At 38.3% G+C, this 24,586-nt stretch overlaps 1 protein-coding gene across 6 annotated transcripts in view; it reads left to right on the top strand.

Annotated features, from left to right (window-relative positions):
* Window positions 1–24,586, top strand: part of NECTIN3 (nectin cell adhesion molecule 3) — a 300,981-nt gene that overhangs the window by 164,983 nt on the left and 111,412 nt on the right. For 4 of the 6 annotated variants that reach the window (XM_077884651.1, XM_077884657.1, XM_077884662.1 and 1 more), the window contains one exon: window positions 5,898–5,970. In XM_077884651.1, the coding sequence (XP_077740777.1) occupies window positions 5,898–5,970 (73 nt within the window). Of the gene's footprint in view, window positions 1–5,897; window positions 5,971–10,455; window positions 10,534–24,586 lie in introns of those variants that run through there. The other 2 variants (XM_077884655.1, XM_077884661.1) reach the window with 2 other exon arrangements.

Here is a 24,586-nt window from a genome sequence, read left to right as displayed (position 1 = left end):
AGGAGTTGGTTCTTTGAAAGAATTAATAAGATAGATAAACCATTAGCCAGCCTTATTAAAAAGAAGAGAGAGAAGACTCAAATTAATAAAATCATGAATGAGAAAGGAGAGATCACTACCAACACCAAGGAAATACAATTTTAAAAACATATTATGAACAGCTATACGCCAATAAATTAGGCAATCTAGAAGAAATGGATGCATTCCTGGAAAGCCACAAACTACCAAAACTGGAACAGGAAGAAATAGAAAACCTGAACAGTCCAATAACCAGGGAGGAAATTGAAGCAGTCATCAAAAACCTCCCAAGACACAAGAGTCCAGGGCCAGATGGCTTCCCAGGGGAATTTTATCAAACGTTTAAAGAAGAAACCATACCTATTCTCCTAAAGCTGTTTGGAAAGATAGAAAGAGATGGAGTACTTCCAAATTCGTTCTATGAAGCCAGCATCACCTTAATTCCAAAGCCAGACAAAGACCCCACCAAAAAGGAGAATTACAGACCAATATCCCTGATGAACATGGATGCAAAAATTCTCAACAAGATACTGGCCAATAGGATCCAACAGTACACTAAGAAAATTATTCACCATGACCAAGTAGGATTTATCCCTGGGACACAAGGCTGGTTCAACACCCGTAAAACAATCAATGTGATTCATCATATCAGCAAGAGAAAAACCAAGAACCATATGATCCTCTCATTGGATGCAGAGAAAGCATTTGACAAAATACAGCATCCATTCCTGATCAAAACTCTTCAGAGTGTAGGGATAGAGGGAACATTCCTCGACATCTTAAAAGCCATCTATGAAAAGCCCACAGCAAATATCATTCTCAATGGGGAAGCACTAGGAGCCTTTCCCCTAAGATCAGGAACAAGACAGGGATGTCCACTCTCACCACTGCTGTTCAACATAGTACTGGAAGTCCTAGCCTCAGCAATCAGACAACAAAGACATTAAAGGCATTCAAATTGGCAAAGAAGAAGTCAAACTCTCCCTCTTCGCCGATGACATGATACTCTACATAGAAAACCCAAAAGTCTCCACCCCAAGATTGCTAGAACTCATACAGCAATTCGGTAGCATGGCAGGATACAAAATCAATGCCCAGAAGTCAGTGGCATTTCTATACACTAACAATGAGACTGAAGAAAGAGAAATTAAGGAGTCAATCCCATTTACAATTGCACCCAAAAGCATAAGATACCTAGGAATAAACCTAACCAAAGATGTAAAGGATCTATACCCTCAAAACTATAGAACACTTCTGAAAGAAATTGAGGAAGACACAAAGAGATGGAAAAATATTCCATGCTCATGAATTGGCAGAATTAATATTGTGAAAATGTCAATGTTACCCAGGGCAATATACACGTTTAATGCAATCCCTATCAAAATACCATGGACTTTCTTCAGAGAGTTAGAACAAATTATTTTAAGATTTGTGTGGAATCAGAAAAGACCCCGAATAGCCAGGGGAATTTTAAAAAAGAAAACCATATCTGGGGGCATCACAATGCCAGATTTCAGGTTGTACTACAAAGCTGTGGTCATCAAGACAGTGTGGTACTGGCACAAAAACAGACACATAGATCAGTGGAACAGAATAGAGAATCCAGAAGTGGACCCTGAACTTTATGGGCAACTAATATTCGATAAAGGAGGAAAGACTATCCATTGGAAGAAAGACAGTCTCTTCAATAAATGGTGCTGGGAAAATTGGACATCCACATGCAGAAGAATGAAACTAGACCACTCTCTTTCACCATACACAAAGATAAACTCAAAATGGATGAAAGATCTAAATGTGAGACAAGATTCCATCAAAATCCTAGAGAACCACAGGCAACACCCTTTTTGAACTCGGCCATAGTAACTTCTTGCAAGATACATCCACGAAGGCAAAAGAAACAAAAGCAAAAATGAACTATTGGGACTTCATCAAGATAAGAAGCTTTTGCACAGCAAAGGATACAGTCAACAAAACTCAAAGACAACCTACAGAATGGGAGAAGATATTTGCAAATGACATATCAGATAAAGGGCTAGTTTCCAAGATCTATAAAGAACTTATTAAACTCAACACCAAAGAAACAAACAATCCAATCATGAAATGGGCAAAAGACATGAACAGAAATCTCACAGAGGAAGACATAGACATGGCCAACATGCATATGAGAAAATGCTCTGCATCACTTGCCATCAGGGAAATACAAATCAAAACCACAATGAGATACCACCTCACACCAGTGAGAATGGGGAAAATTAACAAGGCAGGAAACAACAAATGTTGGAGAGGATGCGGAGAAAAGGGAACCCTCTTACACTGTTGGTGGGAATGTGAACTGGTGCAGCCACTCTGGAAAACTGTGTGGAGGTTCCTCAAACAGTTAAAAATATACCTGCCCTACGACCCAGCAATTGCACTGTTGGGGATTTACCCCAAAGATACAAATGCAATGAAACGCCGGGACACCTGCACCCCGATGTTTATAGCAGCAATGGCCACGATAGCCAAACTGTGGAAGGAGCCTCGGTGTCCATTGAAAGATGAATGGATAAAGAAGATGTGGTTTATGTATACAATGGAATATTACTCAGCTATTAGAAATGACAAATACCCACCATTTGCTTCAACGTGGATGGAACTGGAGGGTATTATGCTGAGTGAAGTAAGTCAGTCGGAGAAGGACAAACATTATATGTTCTCATTCATTTGGGGAATATAAATAATAGTGAAAGGGAATATAAGGGAAGGGAGAAGAAATGTGTGGGAAATATCAGAAAGGGAGACAGAACGTAAAGACTGCTAACTCTGGGAAACGAACTAGGGGTGGTAGAAGGGGAGGAGGGCAGGGGGTGGGAGTGAATGGGTGACGGGCACTGGGTGTTATTCTGTATGTTAGTAAATTGAACACCAATAAAAAATAAATTAAAAAAAAAAGGAAAAAAAAATAAAATAAAAAAAATAAAAAATCACTTGCATTTCTATATACTAATAATGAGTTCAATCTTTCCAAAAATGAAATTAAGGAAACAATCCTTTGGCACCATAGGCTTCTCCCTCTGCCTATGTTTCTGCTTCTCTCTCAGCGTCTCTCATGAATAAATACCTAAAATCTTAAAAAAAAAAAAAAAAAGGAAAAGAAAAGAAACAGTCCCAGTTGCAAGAGCATCAAAAAGAATCAAACACTTAGGAATAAACTTAACCAAGGAGGTAAAAGATTCTGGTGAAAGTAGGAGAAGGGAAGAGGTGAAAGCAAAGGTAGATGGGACAGCTAGTAATGGCTACATAGATGTTCATTTCATTGTTATATTCTATAACTCATATAGATGTTACATTCTTTGGTAAATATCAGATATTCCATAATAAAAAAGAGTGACTATGCAAAGAGGAAGTCACATATTGGGCCTAAGGTTGGATTAGGCCAGTTGTTGATTGGCCTGGCTACACCAGAGCCGCAGAAAGAAGTCAAATCTCCTGAATAAAAATTTCTGATTCGAGCTTCATTCAGGCAAGGATATTTGATTTATTGACTTTTGCATCCTTGCACCTGTACCAGTGCCTGAACTCTTTGGGCAACTATGCATTAAATGAATGAAGGCTTGAATAGGACTGAACAATCCACATTCTAGTAAGTCTTCCCACATGATTCTGCTCGTTAGTCCACCAGACAGGACTCATATCTTCCTCTCTCCTGTGCCATGATCCTTCCTCCTGACTAGCCATTTGGGAAACATTACACAAAAGCTCACTTCATGCATAAGGAACACAGATGTATGTCATCACCCCAAAGGAATCATGGAGAGAAAGAAAGGAGATACATACCTTGATAGAGATAATGTGAGATAAACGTCTGACAGGACAAAATGTAGCCAGTCTAGAGCCTCAGGGTATCTGAGGCTTGAGGAAGAGAGAAAGGGGGGGGGGGACAGAAGAGGCTTCAGAGCCCAATCTGATAAGGGAAAACCCTGGTATCCTGAGCAGTTACTTCTTTCATTCTTCTGTGCAGCTGTTTCTGCCCAGCAACACTCTCCTGTTGGTCCCCACCGCCACCACCACGTGATACTTTTCCCAGAGTGTCTGCTCTCCTTGTCCTTTTTTCCTAGAAGCCCCCCAGGAAAGGGTGCCCAGCTCACTCTACAGCAAGTCGCCTCTGTGTACTGTCAAATGTTTCCATCATGTGGGAAAGACCCAGCATTCTATATTAGCTATCTACTGCTGCCTAACAAATTATACCCAAACTTAGTAGTTGAAGACAACAAAATGCTTATCTCACAGTTTCAGTAGGTTATGAATCTGGGAGCGACTTAGCTGGGTGGTACTAGGTCAGGATCTCATGAAGTTGCCACCAAGCAATCCAGCAAGTCTGTAGGCTCTGAAGGCTTAACGGAGGTCACAGGAGCCACCTCCAAGCTTATTCACATGAATTTCCATGCCTTGAGACTAAAAAGGCCTCTCCTAAGATGGAAATATTTCTTATAACCTAATGTTAGAAATGATATACCATCACTTCTGTTACCAGCTATTGATCACCCAGGCTAACTCTGGTAAAATATGTGGAGCAGATTTTACAAGGGTGTGAATACCAGGAGACAGGGATCTGATGGGCTTTCGTCACATAGACCCTTCAGTTAAAATTCAGGCATTGACAGCGAAAGTTAGCATCTCAACAGGCCATTGGCTAAGTAGCCAAGTAGCTGCCACCGTGAAAAGCAGAAAATAGGTGGGAAGTAGTGTGTAGAGGGGGCGTAGGAGGTGGGGCTTTGGGTGAGGGGCAGTGGGGCAGGACCTATTATTTGTGGGAGGAAGTCTTAGGACAGTATGATAATGAAGACACCAAAAAAGCAGGATCCCTCTCTAAGGGGAGGGGGGAGAGTGGAAGTGAGGCATAAATAGATGTTCCCCTCACTGTCTTTACGCGCATTACCTACCGAGACCTTGGCACTCTGCTTCCATGGTGTCTGTGCAGAATGGGAGAAAAAAAAAGCAGGTGCTGAGCCTCACTGCTGGTTAATTAAATGTTGCTTCGAAGGCAGCTGGTGGAGTATGTGCACTATATACTATCCTCAGCTTTTCCTAAATCACACATTTTAATTAACCTTCAAGCCCTTGCTGGGGCTTTGAAAGAACTTAATTGGCCTGCAGGGACTGGAACACACAACAGCCAGAAAAAGGCTACGGTCTCAGTTGTTTTCACTCTGAGGACTTATAAAATTGAAATTATTGTTTTATTTCATTCTTTGAAGCCCAGAGCTACATGTGGATTCCTGTTTGAAACTGGCAGAAGCGTCTCTGAATGCTTAAGCGAGAAGTGCAAAACGGTGTCTCAGCACGTTACCTGTGAGCGTGTAATGCCCGAATCTCTCATTTATCTTGTGTCCTTGGGTTTATTGTTGACTTGAACTCATACTAGCTCTTTCGTTTGTTTGTTTCTGGCTTCTTCATCAAAGATGGGAAATATTTGGACCTGAATTTACTATGCAAAATTACAGTCAGGTGGGAAAACTCTTGAAATCAGGACCCCTTAAGAGATTTCCAGATGTTTTCAGTATTATCAGATATAAATTCTGAGAATCACAGTCAATGTGCAGACCTACCTTGGAGATGCTGCAGGTCTGGTTCTAGAGCACCACAATAAAGTGACTATCACAATAGAGCAAATCAAATGAAATTTTTGGTTTCCCAGTGCATATAAAAGTTATGCTTACACTATACCGTGGTCAACAAAGTGTTAAATAGCATTGTGTCTAAAAAACAAAACAACAAAACAAAACAATGCACGTGCCTTAATTTAAAAATATTTGATTGCTAAGAAGGGCTAACCATCATCTGAGTGTCAGGCTGCACTTCTAATTCCAGTCCTTTTGTTATTTCTATCCCATCTGCAGTTATGTCCTCCACTCAAGTCTCGCATCCCTCAAAGTCATCCATTATGGTTGGAGTCAGCTTCTTCCAAACTCTGTGAGTGTTGATATTTTGACCTTTTCCCATGAATCATGTGAGTTCTTAATATCTAGAATGGTGAATCCTTTCCAGAAGGTTTTCAATTGACTTTGTCCAGATCTATCAGAGTAATCATTATCAATGACAGCCACTGTCTTAAGAAATGTATTTCTTAAATAATGAGACTGGAAAGTTAAAATTACTCCTTGATCTGTGGTGTTAGCCATCACGATAACAACATTCATCTCATTGTCCATCTCCATCAGTGCTCTTGGGTGATATCAGTGGGCAGTCATATTTTGAAAAGAATATATATTTTTTTCTTTCTGAGCAGTAGGTCTCAACTTTGGGTTTAAAGCATTTAGTACACCATGTTGTCAGCAGATGTGCTGTCATCCAGGCTGTGTTGTTCCATTTATAGAGCACAGACAGTATAGATTTAGCAGAATTCTTAAGGGCCTTAGGATTGTCAGAATGGAAAATGAACATTGGCTTCAACTTCAAGGCATCAGGTTCCTTAGCTCCTAACAGAGAGCCCACCGGTTTTTTGAAGCTTTGAAGCCAGGCATTGACTTCTCTTCTCTAGCTATGAAAGTCCTAGATGACATCTTTTCCCAATAGAAGGCTGTTTTGTCTGCATTGAAAATCTGCTGTTCAGTACAGCCACCTTCATTACTTACCTTCTGGACAACTTGCTGCAGCTTCTACATCAGCACTTGCTGCTTCCCCTGGCACTTTTATGTTACGGAGTTGGCTTCTTTCCTTTAACTTCAGGAGCCAACCTCTACTGGATTCCCACTTTTCTTCTGCAGCTGCCTCACCTCTCAGCCTGCTTAGAATTGAGGACAGTTCTGGTCTTGCTCTCAATTAGGCTTTGGCTGAAGGGAATGTTGCTGCTGGTTTGATCTTCAATCCAGACTCTTAAGACTTTTTCCCTATCAGCAACAAGACTGTTTCGCTTTCTTATCTTTCATGTGTTCACTGGACTCACACTTTTAATTTCCTTTGAGAACTTTTCCTTTTTGTTCACAACTTGGCAAACCATTTGGTGCAGGAAGCCTAGCTTTTGGCCTATCTTGGCTTTTGACATACTTTCCTTATTAAGATCAGTCATCTCTAGCTTGTGATTTAAAGTGAGAAATGTGTAACTTTTACTTGAACACTTAGAGGCTACCTTAGGGTTATTAATTGGCCTAATTTCAGTATTTATGTGTTTCAGAGAATAGAGAGGACCCAGGACAGGGAGAGATGGGGAACGGCTGTTGGGTAGAGTACTCAGAACACGCACAACATTTACCATTAACTTTACTGTCTTATATGGACACTCCAAAACAATTATAATAGTAATATCAAAGATCACTGCTTACATATTACCGTAACAAATATAATAAAAATTAAAAAGCTTGAGATCTTTTGAAAATTACCGAAATGTGACACAGAGACAAAAAGTAAGAACATGCTGCTGTTAGAAAAATTGCCACAAACCTTCAATTCGAAAAAAAAAAAGCCATACTTACAAAGCGTAATAAAACAAAGTGCAATATAACAAAGCATGCCTATGCCTGTATTTTGTTTTCTGTATAAAAAGAAATTCCCAGGTAATTATTGAAAACCAATGATATACAGAGATCAAGGTTATAGTAGAAACCTACGTGTCTTCAGGATGGGATGATTCTCAAGATGAAGCCATTGGGGTGAGTTCACCAAAAGGAGTGAGACTGAAAGAGAAGAGCAGAGGGTCAAGAAGTGGCGTGCTGAAAGTCTGCAGGAAGAGACACTAGCAAAAGGGACTAGAAGGAGACTTGGAGACTTGGTGAGATTGAGGATGCCAGCAAACATCAGTGAAGAAAATCAAGGCAGGCATTTAAAAAAGAGGGTGGTCAGTAGTCCCAAAGGTTGCAGAAATATCATGGGGAAAAAAGGAAAGAGAAAGGCCCAAAGGCCAGTTAGATATAAGAAAAACAGAAGGTGGGAATAACAGGTTTCCTGTGTCTGACTTTTATTTTGTATCAAAAGCATACCAAGTAAGCACACTCTTACCTAGTGTGTTAAGTTAATCTATCATGAGGTAAGAAATCCAAGCCAGAAATTAGTGGCTTAAAAATATAACTATGTATTTGGTTATAATTATGTTCATCGGCAACTTGGATTTATGATTCTGTACCCAGTTACAATGTGCGCCCCCTCTCTCCTCCCCAGCAAGCAATTCTCTGACACCACCAGGGGTCCACCTATCAACTCAATTCTGTTACAGTCTCCCTGGAGACAGCATCAGATCACACAGGTCAAAGGCTCAGGCTTTCAAGACTGCTCCTCTCCCCAGCTTCACATGTCAGTCACAAGTTCAGGTTGTCACCTGCGCTTCTGACAGACTGGCTATAGACTGGAGGTTCCAATTATCCTTTTTTGGGGCTTGATTCATGTGCTAGAGTGGCTCACAGAACTCAGAGAAACATTTTATTTGCCAGCTTACTGGTTAATTATAAAAGGATATAACTCAGGAAGAGCCAGATAGAAGAGATTCGTGGAGCAAAGTATAGGGAAGGGGTGCAGAGCTTCCATGTCGTGTCTGAGAGCAAGCATGCCATTCCCCCAGGACCTTCACATGTTCATCAGGCTAGGAGCTTTCGAGCCCCATCATTTTAGTTTTTTTAGAGGCTTTATCAAGAGGCAGTATTGAATACATCGTTAGCCATTAGTGATTGATTGAACTTCCAGCTCCTCTCCCTTCCCTGTAGGTTAGTGGGGGTGGAACTGAGAATTTCAACTCTTTAATCACATGGTCCATTCTTAGGGCAACTGGTCCCTGTCCTTAGCTACATCCAAAAGTCACCGCATTAAATAACGAAAGACCCCTTTATTTCTCTTGTCACTTAAGAAATTCCAAGGGGTTTTGGAGGCACCAGAAATGAGGACAAGACCAAATAAATATTTTTTGCTACAAATCACAATATCACAGAGCTGGACTCACCTAGGAAATTCTTCTACTTTTTTAGTGTTGGCTGGGATTATCATATTCTCAGATAATTGGTTGGTCAGCTTGGGTCTGGCTGATCCTAGATGCCTTCATTCCCATGATGGATGGTTGGTGTTGGCTCTTGGTTGGGTCTCTCACTTTCTGGTACAGCACCACCAGAAGCTTATGTAAGGATCAGTTTTCTTTTCCTTTTTTTTTTTTTTAAGGTTTCATTTATTTATTCATGAGAGGCACAGAGAGAGAGGCAGAGACACAGACAGAGGGAAAAGCAGGCTTCATGCAGGGAGCCCAATGTGGGACTCGATCCCAGGACTCCAGGATCATGCCCTGAGCCCAAGGCTGAACCACCCTGGTGTCCCAAGGATCAGTTTTCTGACTGCTATTTCATGCACGTTATTATTAACATTTGTTGACATGTCGGTGTCCTACCGTGGTATGTTGCTTCTATTAAGAAAAAGTTAATGCATAAGTGAAGTGAAGATATAATGGTTAAGTAATCAAAGGACCCTCTGACCTTGGCTTAAACCCAGATTCCTGCTTCTTGACGCATAGGTACCATCTTCCTTTTCTCATTCAAGGAGACAACCACTTTATCACTAGCAATTTTCTGAATTTTTGGTGGCTGAAACTGGGTTAGAAGCAGATGTTTGCACTTGTCTGCCTCACTCAGAGACCTTTACTTCAGGTTGTAGGGGAGACCATGCACTTTACAACATCAATGGGAATGAACCCATTGATCTATGAAGGGCTTCCTGTCACTGGATTTGAACTCCTCTCTAACCTCCATTCCCTTTACCCATCTCTCTCTCCTCAATATTCCAAAGAATGAATGTTATGTGAATTTTGATATGTGTAGGTTGCAATTGATTTGGAAGGATTTACTTGTCGATAATACCCTAGAAATGAATATTCAGACTTGATAGGCATCATGTCTTCCTTCAGCCTTGCCATGAAAAATCAGGGTTCAGTCCTTAAGGAACAATTTCATGATCAAAAGCTGGGAGTAATAATAAGCTCAGCCCAATAATAGGCCACGATGACAAGAGAAATGAAAGGTATAAGGGCAAAGAAAGAAAAGAGCCAACACTGTTGTGAGTTCCTGTTTTGAGCTAGGCACTAAGGTAGGCACATAATCCATATGCTCTCATTTAGTTCCAGAACTACCAACAAGAGAGCTGCTTTCATCCCAGTTTTACAGTTTTGCAGCTCAAATAGGTTAATAACTTGTCTCAAGTCACACAGCAAGTAATTGGACTACATTTTTTTTCTGATTTCAGTGTCCATGCTCTTTCCATTTCACCAGGGTAATAGATTTATCTTCACAAATAGCAAAATCTCATTAAGAAAATCATATTCTCCATGTTATGCAGGGTTCTTTTGTTCTCTCTTTCAAAGTTTAATTTTCATGTTCCATGAGTTATTGAATCCATGATGGTTTAAAATACAAAGGATGTCATGATATCCTCGACTTTACAGACTGCTTAAATTTATCCTGACCTGGAGTGTTTCTTTTCCTCCCTTTTTAGGAGCTGGTGATCAGGACAGATGAAACATGCAAATGGTGTTCAGTCCATTTGGTTGATGGTTAGCTGCTTGACAGGGAAAAAGACAAAAGCAATCATTGTATATATATATATATGTGTGTGTGTATATGTATATACATATTATATATATATATATTATATAATATATATAATTTATATATATTTTCAAGAGACTTCAGTTGCTACCGCCATCTACCACTATTCTTGGAAAGAGATGGTCCACATGCCCTGAGTACTTTATAGCCTCTCCTAATTCTGAGAAAAAAAATTCCCCATGTTAAACCCTGGAGAATTTATTTCGTATGAGTGTAAATATCTTAGAAATTTCTTTTCAAGGAAGAAGAAAGGTCATCTTAGGAAAACTTTAATTGATTCTACTTATTATTGCTAGCAATTTAGGAAACTAGAAAGGAATTATCTTTATCACTTTTGTGCCTCTGTTTAATACTTATTCAGGCTTCTACTCAGGGCTGTTTAATTGGTTCTCTGTTTCATTAAAAAAGAAGAGAGAGAGAGAGAGAAAGAGAGAGAGAGATACAAAAATCTGGGCAGCAGTTTTGTTTCCAGTTCATAAAATTGTTTAGTTTAATTATAAATGCATTTGTGTCTCATTATAATTCATACTTCTGAGATATTTACAGTAAGCCTTTGCCCAGCTTCAATGTGAAAAGCAAGTCTTCCTGTTTTTCTATCTTGATATTTCTCCTCTCTCCCTAAAATGATGCTCATCAGCCATAGACTGTATTGAGAGAGGGGATGTGCAATAATAACTAAGTATGGTGTTCTTTAAACTATTTACTATGTGTCTAGAAATAGGCTTCCTGTACATTCACTGAATCTTTGCTACACCTTTGTGAGATCGGTGCTTCTAAACCCATTGACAGACAAGGGACTTCAGATTCGGGGAGCTTAAGACAGTGACCAAAGAAACCAGAATTAATGATAAATTGGGAATGGAAGCTTGTTCTTATCTGACTGCTATACTTGCCTCTCTAAGGATTTTTTTAAATTAAACTTTTAATTTTGAAATAATGATAGATTCAAATGCAATTGTACAAAAATACAGAATAGACCCTTTTACCCAGTTTTTCCAATAATATCTTACCAACTATAGTACAGTATCACAACCCTGATATTGGCATTGCTATAGACAATCTACAAGGATCCCTTTTGCCATCTTTCATAGCCACACTCACTTCCTTCCCATTCCTGACTTTTGGCAACTACTAACCTGTTCTCCAATTTTGAAAGTTTGTCACTTCAAGACTGCTATATAAATGAAATCATGTACTATGTCTCTGGGGGATTGGATTTTTAAATTTATTAATAGTCATACCAAGTTTTTTTTTTTACCAAAAATGAATGAAACTACAATTCAGTAGCAGAAGGAAACTGAAATTTCACAATTATGTGGAAATTAAACAACATACTCTTAGACAACCAACCAAAGAAAAAAAATCCCAAGGAAAAATCAGAAAATTTCTTGAGACAAATGAAAATTAAAACAGTGTATCAAAACATATGGGATGCAGTGAAAGCAGTACAGAGTGGTAAGTTTATAGTGGTCATTAAAAAAGAAGAAGGATTTCAAATAAATAACCCAATCTTATACCTCAAAGAACTAAAAAAAAAAAAAAAAAAAAAAAAAAACTACACTCAAAGTTAGCAGAAAGAAAGAAATAATAAATATTGGAGTAGAAACAGGTGAAAGAGAGTAGAAAAACAATAGGGAAAAACTTACAAATTGGAGATTTTTAAAAAGATTTATTTATTTATTTTAGAGAACATGTGTGAGTGGGAGGGGGGCGGAGGGCAGAGGGAGAGGAGAGAGAGAATCCTCAAGTGGACTTCCTGCTGAATGCAGAGCCCATGCGGGGCTTGATGTCAGGATCCTGTGATCATGAGCTAAAAGCCAAAGTCAAGAATCAGCCACTCAACCAACTTAGCCACTCAGTTGCCCCAAGAGCTGTTTTTTTTTTTTTTTTTTTTGAAAAATCGCTAAACTGACAAATAGCTAGATTACCATGAAAGAAAGGGAGAAGACTTAAATAACTACAATCAGAAATGAAAGGAGACATTACAACTGATGTCACAGGGAAAAAAGGATGATGAAACTACCGAGTACAAATATATGCCAATAAATTAGATAACCTAGAAAAAAATGGACGAATTCCCAGAAATATACAGCATACCAAGAGTGAATCCTGATGAAATTAAAAAATATGAACAGATCTATCACCAATATGGATTCTGAATAAGTAATCAAAAGTCTGGTAACAAAGAAAACACAGTATCAGATGGCTTCACTGGAGAATTCTACCAAACATTCCAAGAAAAATTAATGCCAATTTTCTTCAAACTCTTCCAAAAAAATTGGAAGGGAGGGAACACTTCCAAATTCATTTTATGAGGCCAGTATTACCCTGACCCTGATACCAAAACCAAAGATACTGTAAGAAAAGAAAGCTACAGACTGATATCTCTGATGAATATTAATGCAAAAATCCGTAACAAAATAATAGCAAACTGAATTCAACAGCATATCAAAAGTATTACACACCACAACCAAGTGGGATTTATTCTTGGAATGCCAGAATGCGGTAACATATGAAAAACAATGTAATATACCACATTAAACAGAATGAAGGGAAAAAAACCCATATGATCATTTCAGTTGACACAGCAAAAGTATTCGACAAAATTCAACACCCTTTCATGATTAAAACATTCAACAAACTAGAATAGAAGGGAATAACCTACATAGTAAAGGCCATATAAGACAAGTCCACAGCTAACATCATTTTCATTGGGGAAAGCCTGAAAGCTTTTTCCTTTATGATCAGGAACAAGGCAAGGATGCCCACTCTTGCCACTTCTGTTCAACTAGTACTGGAAGTCTAGCTAGAGCAAAGAGACAAGAAAAGGAAATAAAAGCCATCCAAATTGGAAAGGAAGAGGTAAAATCTTTGTTTGCAGATGACATGACTTTTTATGTGGAAAATCCTGATGTACACATACACAAAGCTGTTAGAATTAATAAATAAATCTGGCAAACTTACAGTATATAAAACCAACACACAAACATCAGATGCATTTCTTTATACTAACAATGAGCAATCTAAAAAGGAAATTAAGAAAATCCCATTTACAGCAGCCTCAAAATGAATAAAATACTTACAAGGAAATGTATCCCAGGTAAAAAGACCCATACTGCAAAATATTCCTGAAAGAAATTTAAAAAGACGAATGAATAAAAATGTATTTCATGTTCATGGATTGGAAGACATTGTTAAACTGTTCATAGTACCCAAAGCAGTTGATAGATTAAATGCAGTCTCTCTCTACCAAAACTGCAATGGCATTTTTTTTTACAGAAATAGAAAAAAATTCTTAAATTCATGTGGAATCTTGAGTGATCCCTGATAGTCAAGATAGTCTTTTAAAAATACAAAGCTGAAGGTCTCACATGTCCTGATTTTAAAACATATTACCAAACTACAGTAATCAGTCAGTATGGTACCAGCATAAAGACATACATTTATGGAAAGGAACAGAATAGAGATCCCAGAAATAAACCCTCCTGCATATACTCAAATGATCTTTGATACAAGTTCTAAGACTACATAATGATAAAATAAAATAAATTTAAAAATCCATGATATTTTTACTACATCCACATAAAAAATAATGAAATTGGACCCTTACTTTATACCATACATAAAATTTAACTCAAAATAAATTAAGAACCTAAATGTAAGCCCTGAAACTATGAAACATCTAGAAGAGGACATAGGAGAGAAATCTTCATGGCATTGGCTTTAGCAACGATTTTTTTTTTTTTTTTCAGCTTGATTGAAGTATAACTAACAAAATTGTCAGTTCTAATGTTCTGATTGAATAGTTAATTTGAGCTCTGGAGTTCAAAAAGGCTTTCTTAAAGTTAATTTTCTTCATCTCATCTTGAGGACCATTGAATATGGAATATTGCAATGTTTTAGAGACTAATTTTTGTGTTTTTCTTTTTAGCTTCATTGAAGTATAATTGAGAAAGTTATAAGATCTTGTGAAAAGACTCCCACTATTGAGTTAATTAACACATTCATTACTTTACAGATTACTTTTCTGGGGGGGGGGCAGAGAAACATTTAAATTCTACTCTCTTAGTCATTTTCGGTTATACAATACCTATAGTTACACATCATATCCTCAGACCCTATTTATCTTACAACTGAAAATTTGTACCTTTTTACCAGCTTCTCCCTATTCTCTACCCTACCCCCCACCAAACCTGGTAACCACTTTTCTTTTCTTTTTTTTTTTATTACCTTTTTTCAATTTTTATTTATTTATGATAGTCACAGAGAGAGAGAGAGAGGCAGAGACATAGGCAGAGGGAGAAGCAGGCTCCATGCACCGGGAGCCCGATGTGGGATTCGATCCCGGGTCTCCAGGATCGCGCCCTGGGCCAAAGGCAGGCGCTAAACGGCTGCGCCACCCAGGGATCCTGGTAACCACTTTTCTGCAATGTTTCCATGAATTTAACTTTTTCTTCTTTTTTATATTTCACAAGTAAATGATGCTACACAGTATCTGTCTTTCTGCATCTATTGATAACCTTAGAAATTTTCACATAGATCTCGGCAAGATCAAATTATTTGGATGTTTACATGGAAATGGAAATTTGATTTTACTAACTTCTGTTGGTAACCTTTTAACTCATTTATCCAAGGCGCCCACCCCCGCACCCCACACCCATAACTTGAATCATACTGTCCTATTTCCCTGCCTATTAGTTTCATTGCCTCCCATTATCTCCCCCAAGAACTTTCTAAACGAGAGTAGTCAAATCTCTGTGAATGGGCAAACAAGAAGAAGTTTTAACAGTGGCCCTGCTGGAGCTCACATGTCTACCACCAGCATTTTCAGCAGCAGGTGTCTATGGAGGCTCTGGAGCAGTCTGTGTGTTCTCTGCAGGAACTTCACTTTCCTCCCCTATGAAGACATCCCTCGTCTTCGTTTCTATGAAGCAGGTGCAGTTCTGTTTGAAGGGAGAAGCTAAGTTAAACAATTTCTTAGAATCTCTTCCAGGTCTATAAATCCATGATATTTTTACTCATCCAATAGGAACATACTATGGTTTTTTAAAAAAAATGTTTTCCTGCAATGACATGTAGTATGTCTTAGCAGCTTAGCAATTACAATATTTACCAGGCAGTGATTCTTAACTTGCCCCTTCATAAATAGAAATACTATAATCCATGTAATTTGCTTTAAGAAGTAAAGTGAATGTCAACAATCCTTCCCTCCTTGCTTCCTTCTTTCCTCTCTTCTATCTTCAACTAACATTGAGTAAGCACTAGACACTAGAATGATAGAGGAGCAGACTTAAGCTATAAAATAGGGGCACAATACTCTTATTTCTTTAAAGATTCATATTCTTTGATGGGAAACATTTGTTCACAAAATAAGAGGATACAAAACAAAACCTGAGTGTCACAAAATTGATGGATGTGTCTCCTAATACTAGTTAGATCTGCAAGACCATTATATGCTACATAATTTCCTAGATATTTACCCTGTTATTTCACTTAATCTTGCAAGAACCCTACAAAGTAGACCTGTTTTACAGTGAAGAAACCTGAATTACGGTGGCAGTAGTCATATAATTGGAAGAGCTGGGGTTTGAAACTGATCTCATTCCAATGCCTGGACCATTTCTACTGTAGTGTTCCATCTGAATACAAAGTTCAGAGGAAGGAGAAATACCCATTTGTTGGGATAATCATGGAAGTGTTTGTGGAAGGCATAACCTATGACATGGGCCCTGAAGGATGGCCAGAATTCTTGGCAGATGGAAGGAGCTAGATCTAGGGAGTGGAGGCCATAAAAGTGCATTTCAGCAAAGATAAGTTAGAATTCTGGATATGGCAGGCAAATCTGTCTTCAAGTAAAAGAATATGGTGGTTTTTGCTTTTGTAACATTTCTATGGGACTCGGTGGGGCAATAAAAGCAAAGGTGATTTGGGAGAAGAATATGTAGAGCTATGATTGCCAGGTCAAGAACTTTGTGCCTTATTCTATGTTCAACCTGGAATGGGAATTTTATTTTTATTTATTTATTTTTGAAGTTTCCTACTCTTTTTTTGTTTTGTCTTATTTTGTTTTGTTTTTGTTTTGTTTTTTTGAGAGAGAGAAAGAGAGCAAGAGAGAAGGGTGGGGAGGGGCAGAGGAAGAGAGGGAGAGAGAAAATCCCAAGCAGATCCCCTGCTGAGTGTGAAGCCTGAGGCAGGGCTTGATCTCACAACTCCAAGATCATGACCTGAGCCAAAATCAAGAGTTGGATGCTTAACTGATTGAGTCACTCAGGTGCTCCATAAAAGTAGTAGTTTCTTTTTTTTTTATTATTATACTTAATTTATATCTGTTGACATAAAGATAGGGTTGGCTGAAAGATATGTAAGAGTTTTTTGGACATTTGAGTGGTTGGAGGAGAAAATTGAGACTGCGTAGAATGAGAGGAAGTGAAACAAAAGGGTTACATTATAGATAACCATTCATAGTTTCCTCAAAAACATTCACTTTAGTTGCTTTCGGTAAGGTTTTATACACACATTCATTTTTAAAAATTACTGAAAATCCTCTTTCAGCATTTTGGCTAAGCTAAACCTTAAATATTTCTAAGAATTCAAATTTTGGGTAAATCTAAGATGATCGTAAATGAAATAAAATGCTTTCTATTACATTTAAACCACTATTAGTTTGATCCCTCAATTATTTGGAATGTCCTCAATTGTATTGTGTAAAGTGTTTATTATGTTAATAAGTGTTTAAACAATTAAAAATATCTTCTTGGTTAAGCAAACAATGTCTATAGAGATGGTTTAGAAATTTGGGAGTAAGGAGTTAATCTTTTAAAAATTATTTTAGGGGGCACCTGGGTGGCTCAGTGGTTGAGCATCTGCCTTTGGCACAAGTCATGATCCTGGGGTCCTGGGATCAAATCCCACATCAGGCTCCCTGCTCAGCAATGAGTCTGCTTCTCCCTCTCCCTCTGTCTCTCCATCTTGGTTGTGTTTCTCTCTCTCTCTTGTTCTTTCTCTCAAATAAATAAAAATATTTAAAAAAATATTTTAAAGATTTATTTATTCTAGAGAGGAGGGGAAGGGAGAAGGCAGAGGGGAGAGATTCTCAAGCCAACTCTCCACTGAGCACAGAGGCCAACATGGGGTTCAGTCTCACGACCCTGAGATCATAACCTGAGCTGAAACCAAAAGTTGGATGCTTAAGGACTATGCTACCAAGATGCCCCAATTTTTTTAATTTAATTTTTTCAAAATTTATGTTTTAATTCAATTAATCAATTTCATTTAATTAATTAATGTTTAATTTTAATTCAAGTACAATTGACATACAGCATTATATTAGTTTCAGGTGTATAATATGGTGATCCAACAGTTCTGCACATCATTACTCTGTGCTCATCATGATGAATGTACCATTAATCCCCTTTACCTATTTCACCCATTGCCTCCACCTCCCCTCTGATAGGCTTCATTTGAAATAAGTACCCTCAGTTAAAGCCTTTTTTCAATAAGTTTTTTACTTGAAGCATACTTCAGAATACATGGTTTGAAAAGATACATAAAAAATGTGGAATGGGCGTTTTACTGTATTGTTACATTGCTAGCCCAGAGTGAATCATGACTTCTGGAATTTCACGCCTTGATGTGACTTCTCTCTCACGTTGACTCTGGACTTGGCTACATGATTTGCTATGTGACTTTGGCCAGTGGAACATCAATAAAAATGATGCAAGCAGAGGTTTAATATGCCCTTGGGAATTGGGGCTTGCCCTCTTGGAAGGCTGCAGCCTCCATGTAAGAAACGTGGCAAAGTCACATGGGAGAGAACGAGGCACCTCAGATCTAGGTGAATAAGGGCATCTCGGGCCATCTGCCCCTCATAAAGCTGCTGTGAGTGATGCCAGGAAAGATCAGTGGAAAAACTGCCCAAGGGAGCCCAGCCCAAGCTACACAATCATGAGCCAGTAAGTCGTTTTTAAGTCCCTAAGTCTGAGAATAATTTGTTAACCGGCAGTGCATAACTGATTTACAGATGTGAAAACCCGTTGAGGACAGGGCTTAGCTCCTGTGTGCTTACATGAGGAATCCTGTGGCTGAGTCAGTCATTCTGCAGCAATAAGGGCAGAGCTACTTACAGAGTCAGGGATTTCCATGAGAAAGATATACAGAGGTTGCCTAATAAACCCTTGTATTAGAGTGGTGGGTCACTTAAAGTGATGGGTCACTTAAAAAATCTACTGTTTGCCCCAAACAGTAGATTGTTGGCTAATTCAGAATCCCTCTCAGTTCTGTGATCACTCAGATGTTGAGATTTCATCTTGCATGTTATATCTTAATTTAAAAACACATTTTCATTGAGAGAACGTAGCATTAAAATGAGCAACGTTATGATCCATTTCCTTTTGCTCCCAGTCTGGTTAACAATCCGTTTCAATAAGTGAGTAGTTGGGGGACTACTGTCCACCCATGTAAATGAGGAGGTGCACTTACTTTTATTCTTCACTGTGATTACCTTTTATTTATTTTTGAAAGCTTCCTGGATTTCGGCTTGTCGTTCAATTGGGAATCATATCTGTTCTATTCAGAGCAGTATTTTAATTTTCAAATTCTGAGCAGACATTATTCCTGCGATTCATTTCACTCTGTCTTTTGCTCTGGCTTTACTGAATATAATTTCTGCCTTTTTTTTTTTTTTTCCTGTGCCTGCCAGCAATCACTTTAACTATGAAGTCCTGGTCTTTGCTGTCTCCCTCTTGCTTCCCACTCTAATTCCCGATAGAAAACTCCCTTGGGCATTGGGAAAATGGGAATTTTGTGGGGTAAATTTTGCCTCCTAATATTTTTATTTTCATGCATGATTACCTTGAGGCTTCAGGGATGGGTAAATTTTATGAACCAAAAAAAAAAAAAAAAAAGAGAGAGAGAGAAAGAAAAAAGAAAGAAATATTACAAACCCGATGAAATTACCAATAGCTCCTAGGAATATAAAGTGATGAGAGAGCATTTTATTCCATATTATTTTTCAAAATAATTGGTGTCCGGAATAATACAAAGTGTGCGTGTGAAGAATGACTCATTGAAACTCTGTAGCAGGCTGCAGAAGGAGCTAGAAAATGAATACATACTGCATGGTACAAAATTGTGTGCTCTGAGGTACTAACTCCCTTTTGGAAAATACTGTGAATCATGTTCCAAACCAGTGGCTCTCAAATGTCATCCACATCTTTTCCTCACCACAATCATGACCTGCTCTGTCCCTCCTTTGCCCTCACTGTCCCTCAGTCAGATATAGTCCTGTCCTCCCAGAATTATGGCAGACCAAAGATGAGAGGTGTGTGAGGAGGAGTCCCCGTAGGTTTCCATAAATTCTGTGATCTGCACTGTTCGTGGGAAGTGGGGCCGGCATCGTACCATTAAACAGAATCGAGCTCCTGGTGACGAGCTATGGTACGAAGGGCCCTCGATGCTTTATGTGTGTGTACTTGCACTGTGAGCCACACAAGCTGACTGGAGTCATGGTTCATCTATTTTAATCAGCAGTCTGCCTTTTTATTGTGCATCAAAGTGTATGAAACAATCTGTGTTCTTGAAATTAGCCCATATAAAATGGAATTGTGGATGGGAGGATTTCAGCTGCAGGGGGCATATATCAGGGTCCTTGTTGCATCTACTCTCCTTTGGTAGCAAAGATTCTCCATGTGGACCCTTGGGATGTTTCTGTCTCATTCGTCTTAGGTCAGGGCTACCTCATTTGTAAGGAACAGAGATGCAGGGAGATCAGATCAAGTAAAGGTGGGAGAGCACTCTAAGGACAATAGAGCTCATATTGGGAGCTGAGGATTGGAGCCCTGTAACCAGGAAACCATGGTCAGCAGGGTCAAAATTGCTTCTTCTACTCTTCAGTCCTTCTGAGCATATGCTCTATATTATTTTTTTTTTATTTTTTTTTTATTGGTGTTCAATTTACTAACATACAGAATAACACCCAGTGCCCGTCACCCATTCACTCCCACCCCCCGCCCTCCTCCCCTTCTACCATCCCTAGTTCGTTTCCCAGAGTTAGCAGTCTTTACGTTCTGTCTCCCTTTCTGATATTTCCCACACATTTCTTCTCCCTTCCCTTATTTTCCCTTTCACTATTATTTATATTCACTGGGAAACTGATGAATAGGACAAAATGAATATCTATATTATTTTTGAAATATTCATTTTGTCCTATTCATCAGTTTCCCAGTGACCCCTCAAACTGCTAAGACAGCCTCTAGTCTTCATGATCTTCATGCTACAGTATTCACCACTGACTAATGACATAGTTTGTATTTCAGTTGAAATATTGAAAGGATAATATGGGACCAGTTCCTCTATGGAAGCCAGTGCACTCAGGCTGTGGATTGGTAGCCTTTCGTTGGGATATTTGTGCATATTCCAACCCATCCTAGTCTAGCTTGGGGTAGAAGCATGTAGTGCATAGTACTGACTCTTTAGGAGCTATAGAAGGAGGGCAGGTCCACAAAACATACAGATTAAGTCTTCAGCACAGGAGGAAGTAAAGAAGCTTTAAGTCAATAGAGAAAAATATCATAATTATGTTAGTGGTACCACAAGCAGCAGTTGTGCTGTGAGCTTTCTGTATTGAAATGATATTGGTGTACTACAGATCTCTATGAGCAAAGATAAACTTTTTACTCATGGCATAATTAAAATTTCAGCATATTGTTTGAAATGGATGTTTTCTATTTATCATGCATATCTTGCACATATCAGAGGGCAAAAGAAAGGATCATAGCTAGAAGTTAAGCAGAAGTAAGTTTTATATGAAACATTTTAAATATATATATATATTTATATTTAAAAGCATTCTTACATTTAGAGTGGTTTAAAAGCTCCACAAGCTGTCTCACTTAGTAGTAAGTTACCTGTCACCATTGCTGTTTGCATTCTAACATTGAAGGCATACCTTCCAATTTTAAGATTCTACTTCTCTGACTGTACCTTGGAGTTGATATATCTTTAAAAACACAAATGAATTATTGACAAAGACTCAATGCTTAACACATAAGCCTTTCAAACTAAAATTGTATCTTTTTTCTTGGTGGTTTTCTTCATAGTGGGTCAGCAAAATCACTCAAACAGGGCAGTTCATTTTGGTTGTGATACCGGAGGAGCAGGGAGTGTCAAGGTTAATATCCTGTAATCAACATTAGGGAATCTCATTGATATTTGCCCTAGCAAAAGTCCATCTCATGTCCACAGCAAAGACTCAAAAGACTATCATCAATCGACAGCACAGAAAATAAGCATTTTAGACACGTGCAAAAGATCTCAGACTTGCAATAGCTCCTGTAAAGCATCTACTCAAGTACAACTGACAAATTGTGATTAAAACAGGCAGGATATCTATTCATTTCTCTAGGTTCTTCAAAGTCTGTTCTTGTGTAGAATAAGATCCTCAGGATATTATATACCAGGTCTGTTCTCTGAACTTCCACAGAGCTATCTTCAAGCAAACTTTTCTTTATGTTGTTGGATTTTTGTTAAGTTTTGACATAGGGAAGGACTGTTTGAAGAGTATCTCGTGATCACCTCCAAAATTTTATTTTCTGTTGCACCCACTCTATTGCTTACTGTTTCTTACAAAGTGTAGAATGGAAGACTATTGTCTAGGAATTTAGTGCCATGATCCCCCAGATAAAACTGTGGGCTTCTTTTAACATAGCTATATAATGTTATGTTTATAATGTTATGTTTAATGTTAACCTTGACTACTAGGAAGCTGGGAGATAAAATAAGTGTTTACTTGCAACAATGATCTCATTCCGGTAATGGATAAAATTATTCTTTCTCCCCTAAATTGTTTCTTTAATCTTCATTTTAAGTACATGTATTTAAATCATGTAACATTCTTTTTAGAAGCAGACACATTTAAATAGATAAAAGTGGGAGAATAAAGGAGACAGATCCTGAACCACGTAGACTATCAAGTCAGTTAATATAATAAGAAATTCCAGAGAATCCTTGATGTTTGAAATATGGGTGTTTTTGTGAGTCTGACCTAACTCCATCTTCCCTTGCTCTGCTAAATGTGCTGCAATAAATTACCAGCAATAAACTTCAAAGGTAATGTAACTTGGAAGAAAATGTTCTAATAATCTCTAAGGTTATTTTTGATAACAGATCAATGTATTTATTTATCATCTAGAAAAACTATCCTACTGACAGAATGAAAACTTTAAAATGCAATCTGTGGTGCATTGCCAAGAAGGCTGAAGTTGCCAACTGCAGTAAATACCTACTTTATTAGCTACTCTGTTAGTTTGAGATTTTATTCCACATCATCTGTTATATTTATGTACTTATAATTAGGGTTTCTACATGTCTAGTCTTGCCAGGTTTTGCACTTTAAGCATTGACTCTCCTTCATGGGGGATAAGGGGTAGGGAAGTGTTTATGATGGTACCTTGGACAGAGTCCTCATATCCACTTCTGTTGATACTGGAGCATAGCCATTCCCAGATGGATAAAAACAAATAAACAAGCAAACTCCATACAACTTTCAATAATAGTAGTGACTTTATATAAAACAGGTGTATTTTCCTCCATACTCATGGTAGGAATGATTATTTTTGATGTCTTGATCACTATTCTACCCATGGTGCCTAAGATGGTATACTCTCAATAAATACTGTAATAGATGTGCTGGCTGATGCACAAAGACAAAGGTGTATTTCCATTTGCAATAGCAGAATCGTAATAATGTGAAATAATGGTTTCAGATGGATGGGCAGAAAGTTAAGGAATGGTGAGGGGGTTTGCTTAGATGAATAGGAAGAAGTGCCAACTAGAGGTGGGCGCTTTCTTGTAGAAAGCTGTTAATGATTTCCTTGTCATATACCAAAGGAATGATGTCATAAAAAAACTATACTTGATTTCGTCTACATTTATCAGGCATAATCACATAGTCAGATCTTTTTTTTAAAATATTTTATTTATTTATTCATGAGAGACACACAGAGAGAAGCAGAGACACAGGCAGAGGGAGAAGCAGGGTCCTTGGAGGGAGCCCAATGTGGGACTTGATTCCAGGTCTCCAGGGTCATGGCCTGGAGTGAAGGCAGCTCTATACCATGAGCCACATGGACTTCCCCGTAGTCAGATCTTTAATTATGGTGGGCATAACTTATAAAAACACTATTGTCCATAGCTTCAAGGAAATTTCAGCCACTCAAATGTGCACCTACTAACTTAATCTTTGAGACTAGGAGACCTGTGATGACTCCTTCTTTTACTCCATCAATTTAAAAACAGGGACATGAATTTTTTTTAAACAAACAGAGCTTATGTTGCTAATAATTTTCAACCTTTTAATTCTTGGTTTGGGCTTATTACCTAGGCCAGAGGACTTTACTACATTTCCTGCTCATCTTTCCTTGATGATAACATTATTATGATGATTATGATTATTATTAACCCATTGTCCAGTCCAAAATACTATTTTCTGAGCAGCTAAGCAGGCCTAATTTTTCTATAATGTGAAGAAATCTGGTTTTCTGGCCCCTCCTTACTAGGCATGCAATTTTGAGCAAATCACTTAACATCTCAGACTTTCTTCATCTACTGGAAGCAAAATGATTAGAAGACCAAGCAAGCTAATCTATGTGAATTCACTTTGAGAACCAAAAGGAGATACTACTGAGAGAATTGTTACTGAGGGGTAAAAGCCATGTACCCAGTCACTAGGGAGATTCAAAGGATACAGAGGGGAGGAGATCTTGTCCACTCAAGGCTTTGTGAAGGTGCAGTGCTGCTTTTCCCAGGATGCAGGGGCAGAATGTAATGGAGTTGGGTACACCATTGCTTGAGTTGTTCACCTGCCAGTGAGAAAGACAATTGTATTCTTTCTTCTTCCCAAGTCCTGTGAATGTGAGAAAATTCCCTATTACTGCAGACTCACCAGTATTGATCAGCTGATTATTCCTGCCATTCATTATAGACTAACAGCCTGGGCCAAAAATAAATTAAGAGGGAGATGG

This window comes from Canis aureus, chromosome 35, assembly GCF_053574225.1.
Source record: "Canis aureus isolate CA01 chromosome 35, VMU_Caureus_v.1.0, whole genome shotgun sequence".
NCBI classification, from domain to species: Eukaryota; Metazoa; Chordata; class Mammalia; order Carnivora; family Canidae; genus Canis; species Canis aureus.
Note: the sequence above shows the minus strand (reverse complement) of the source record. Positions and strands in the feature narration are given on the sequence as shown.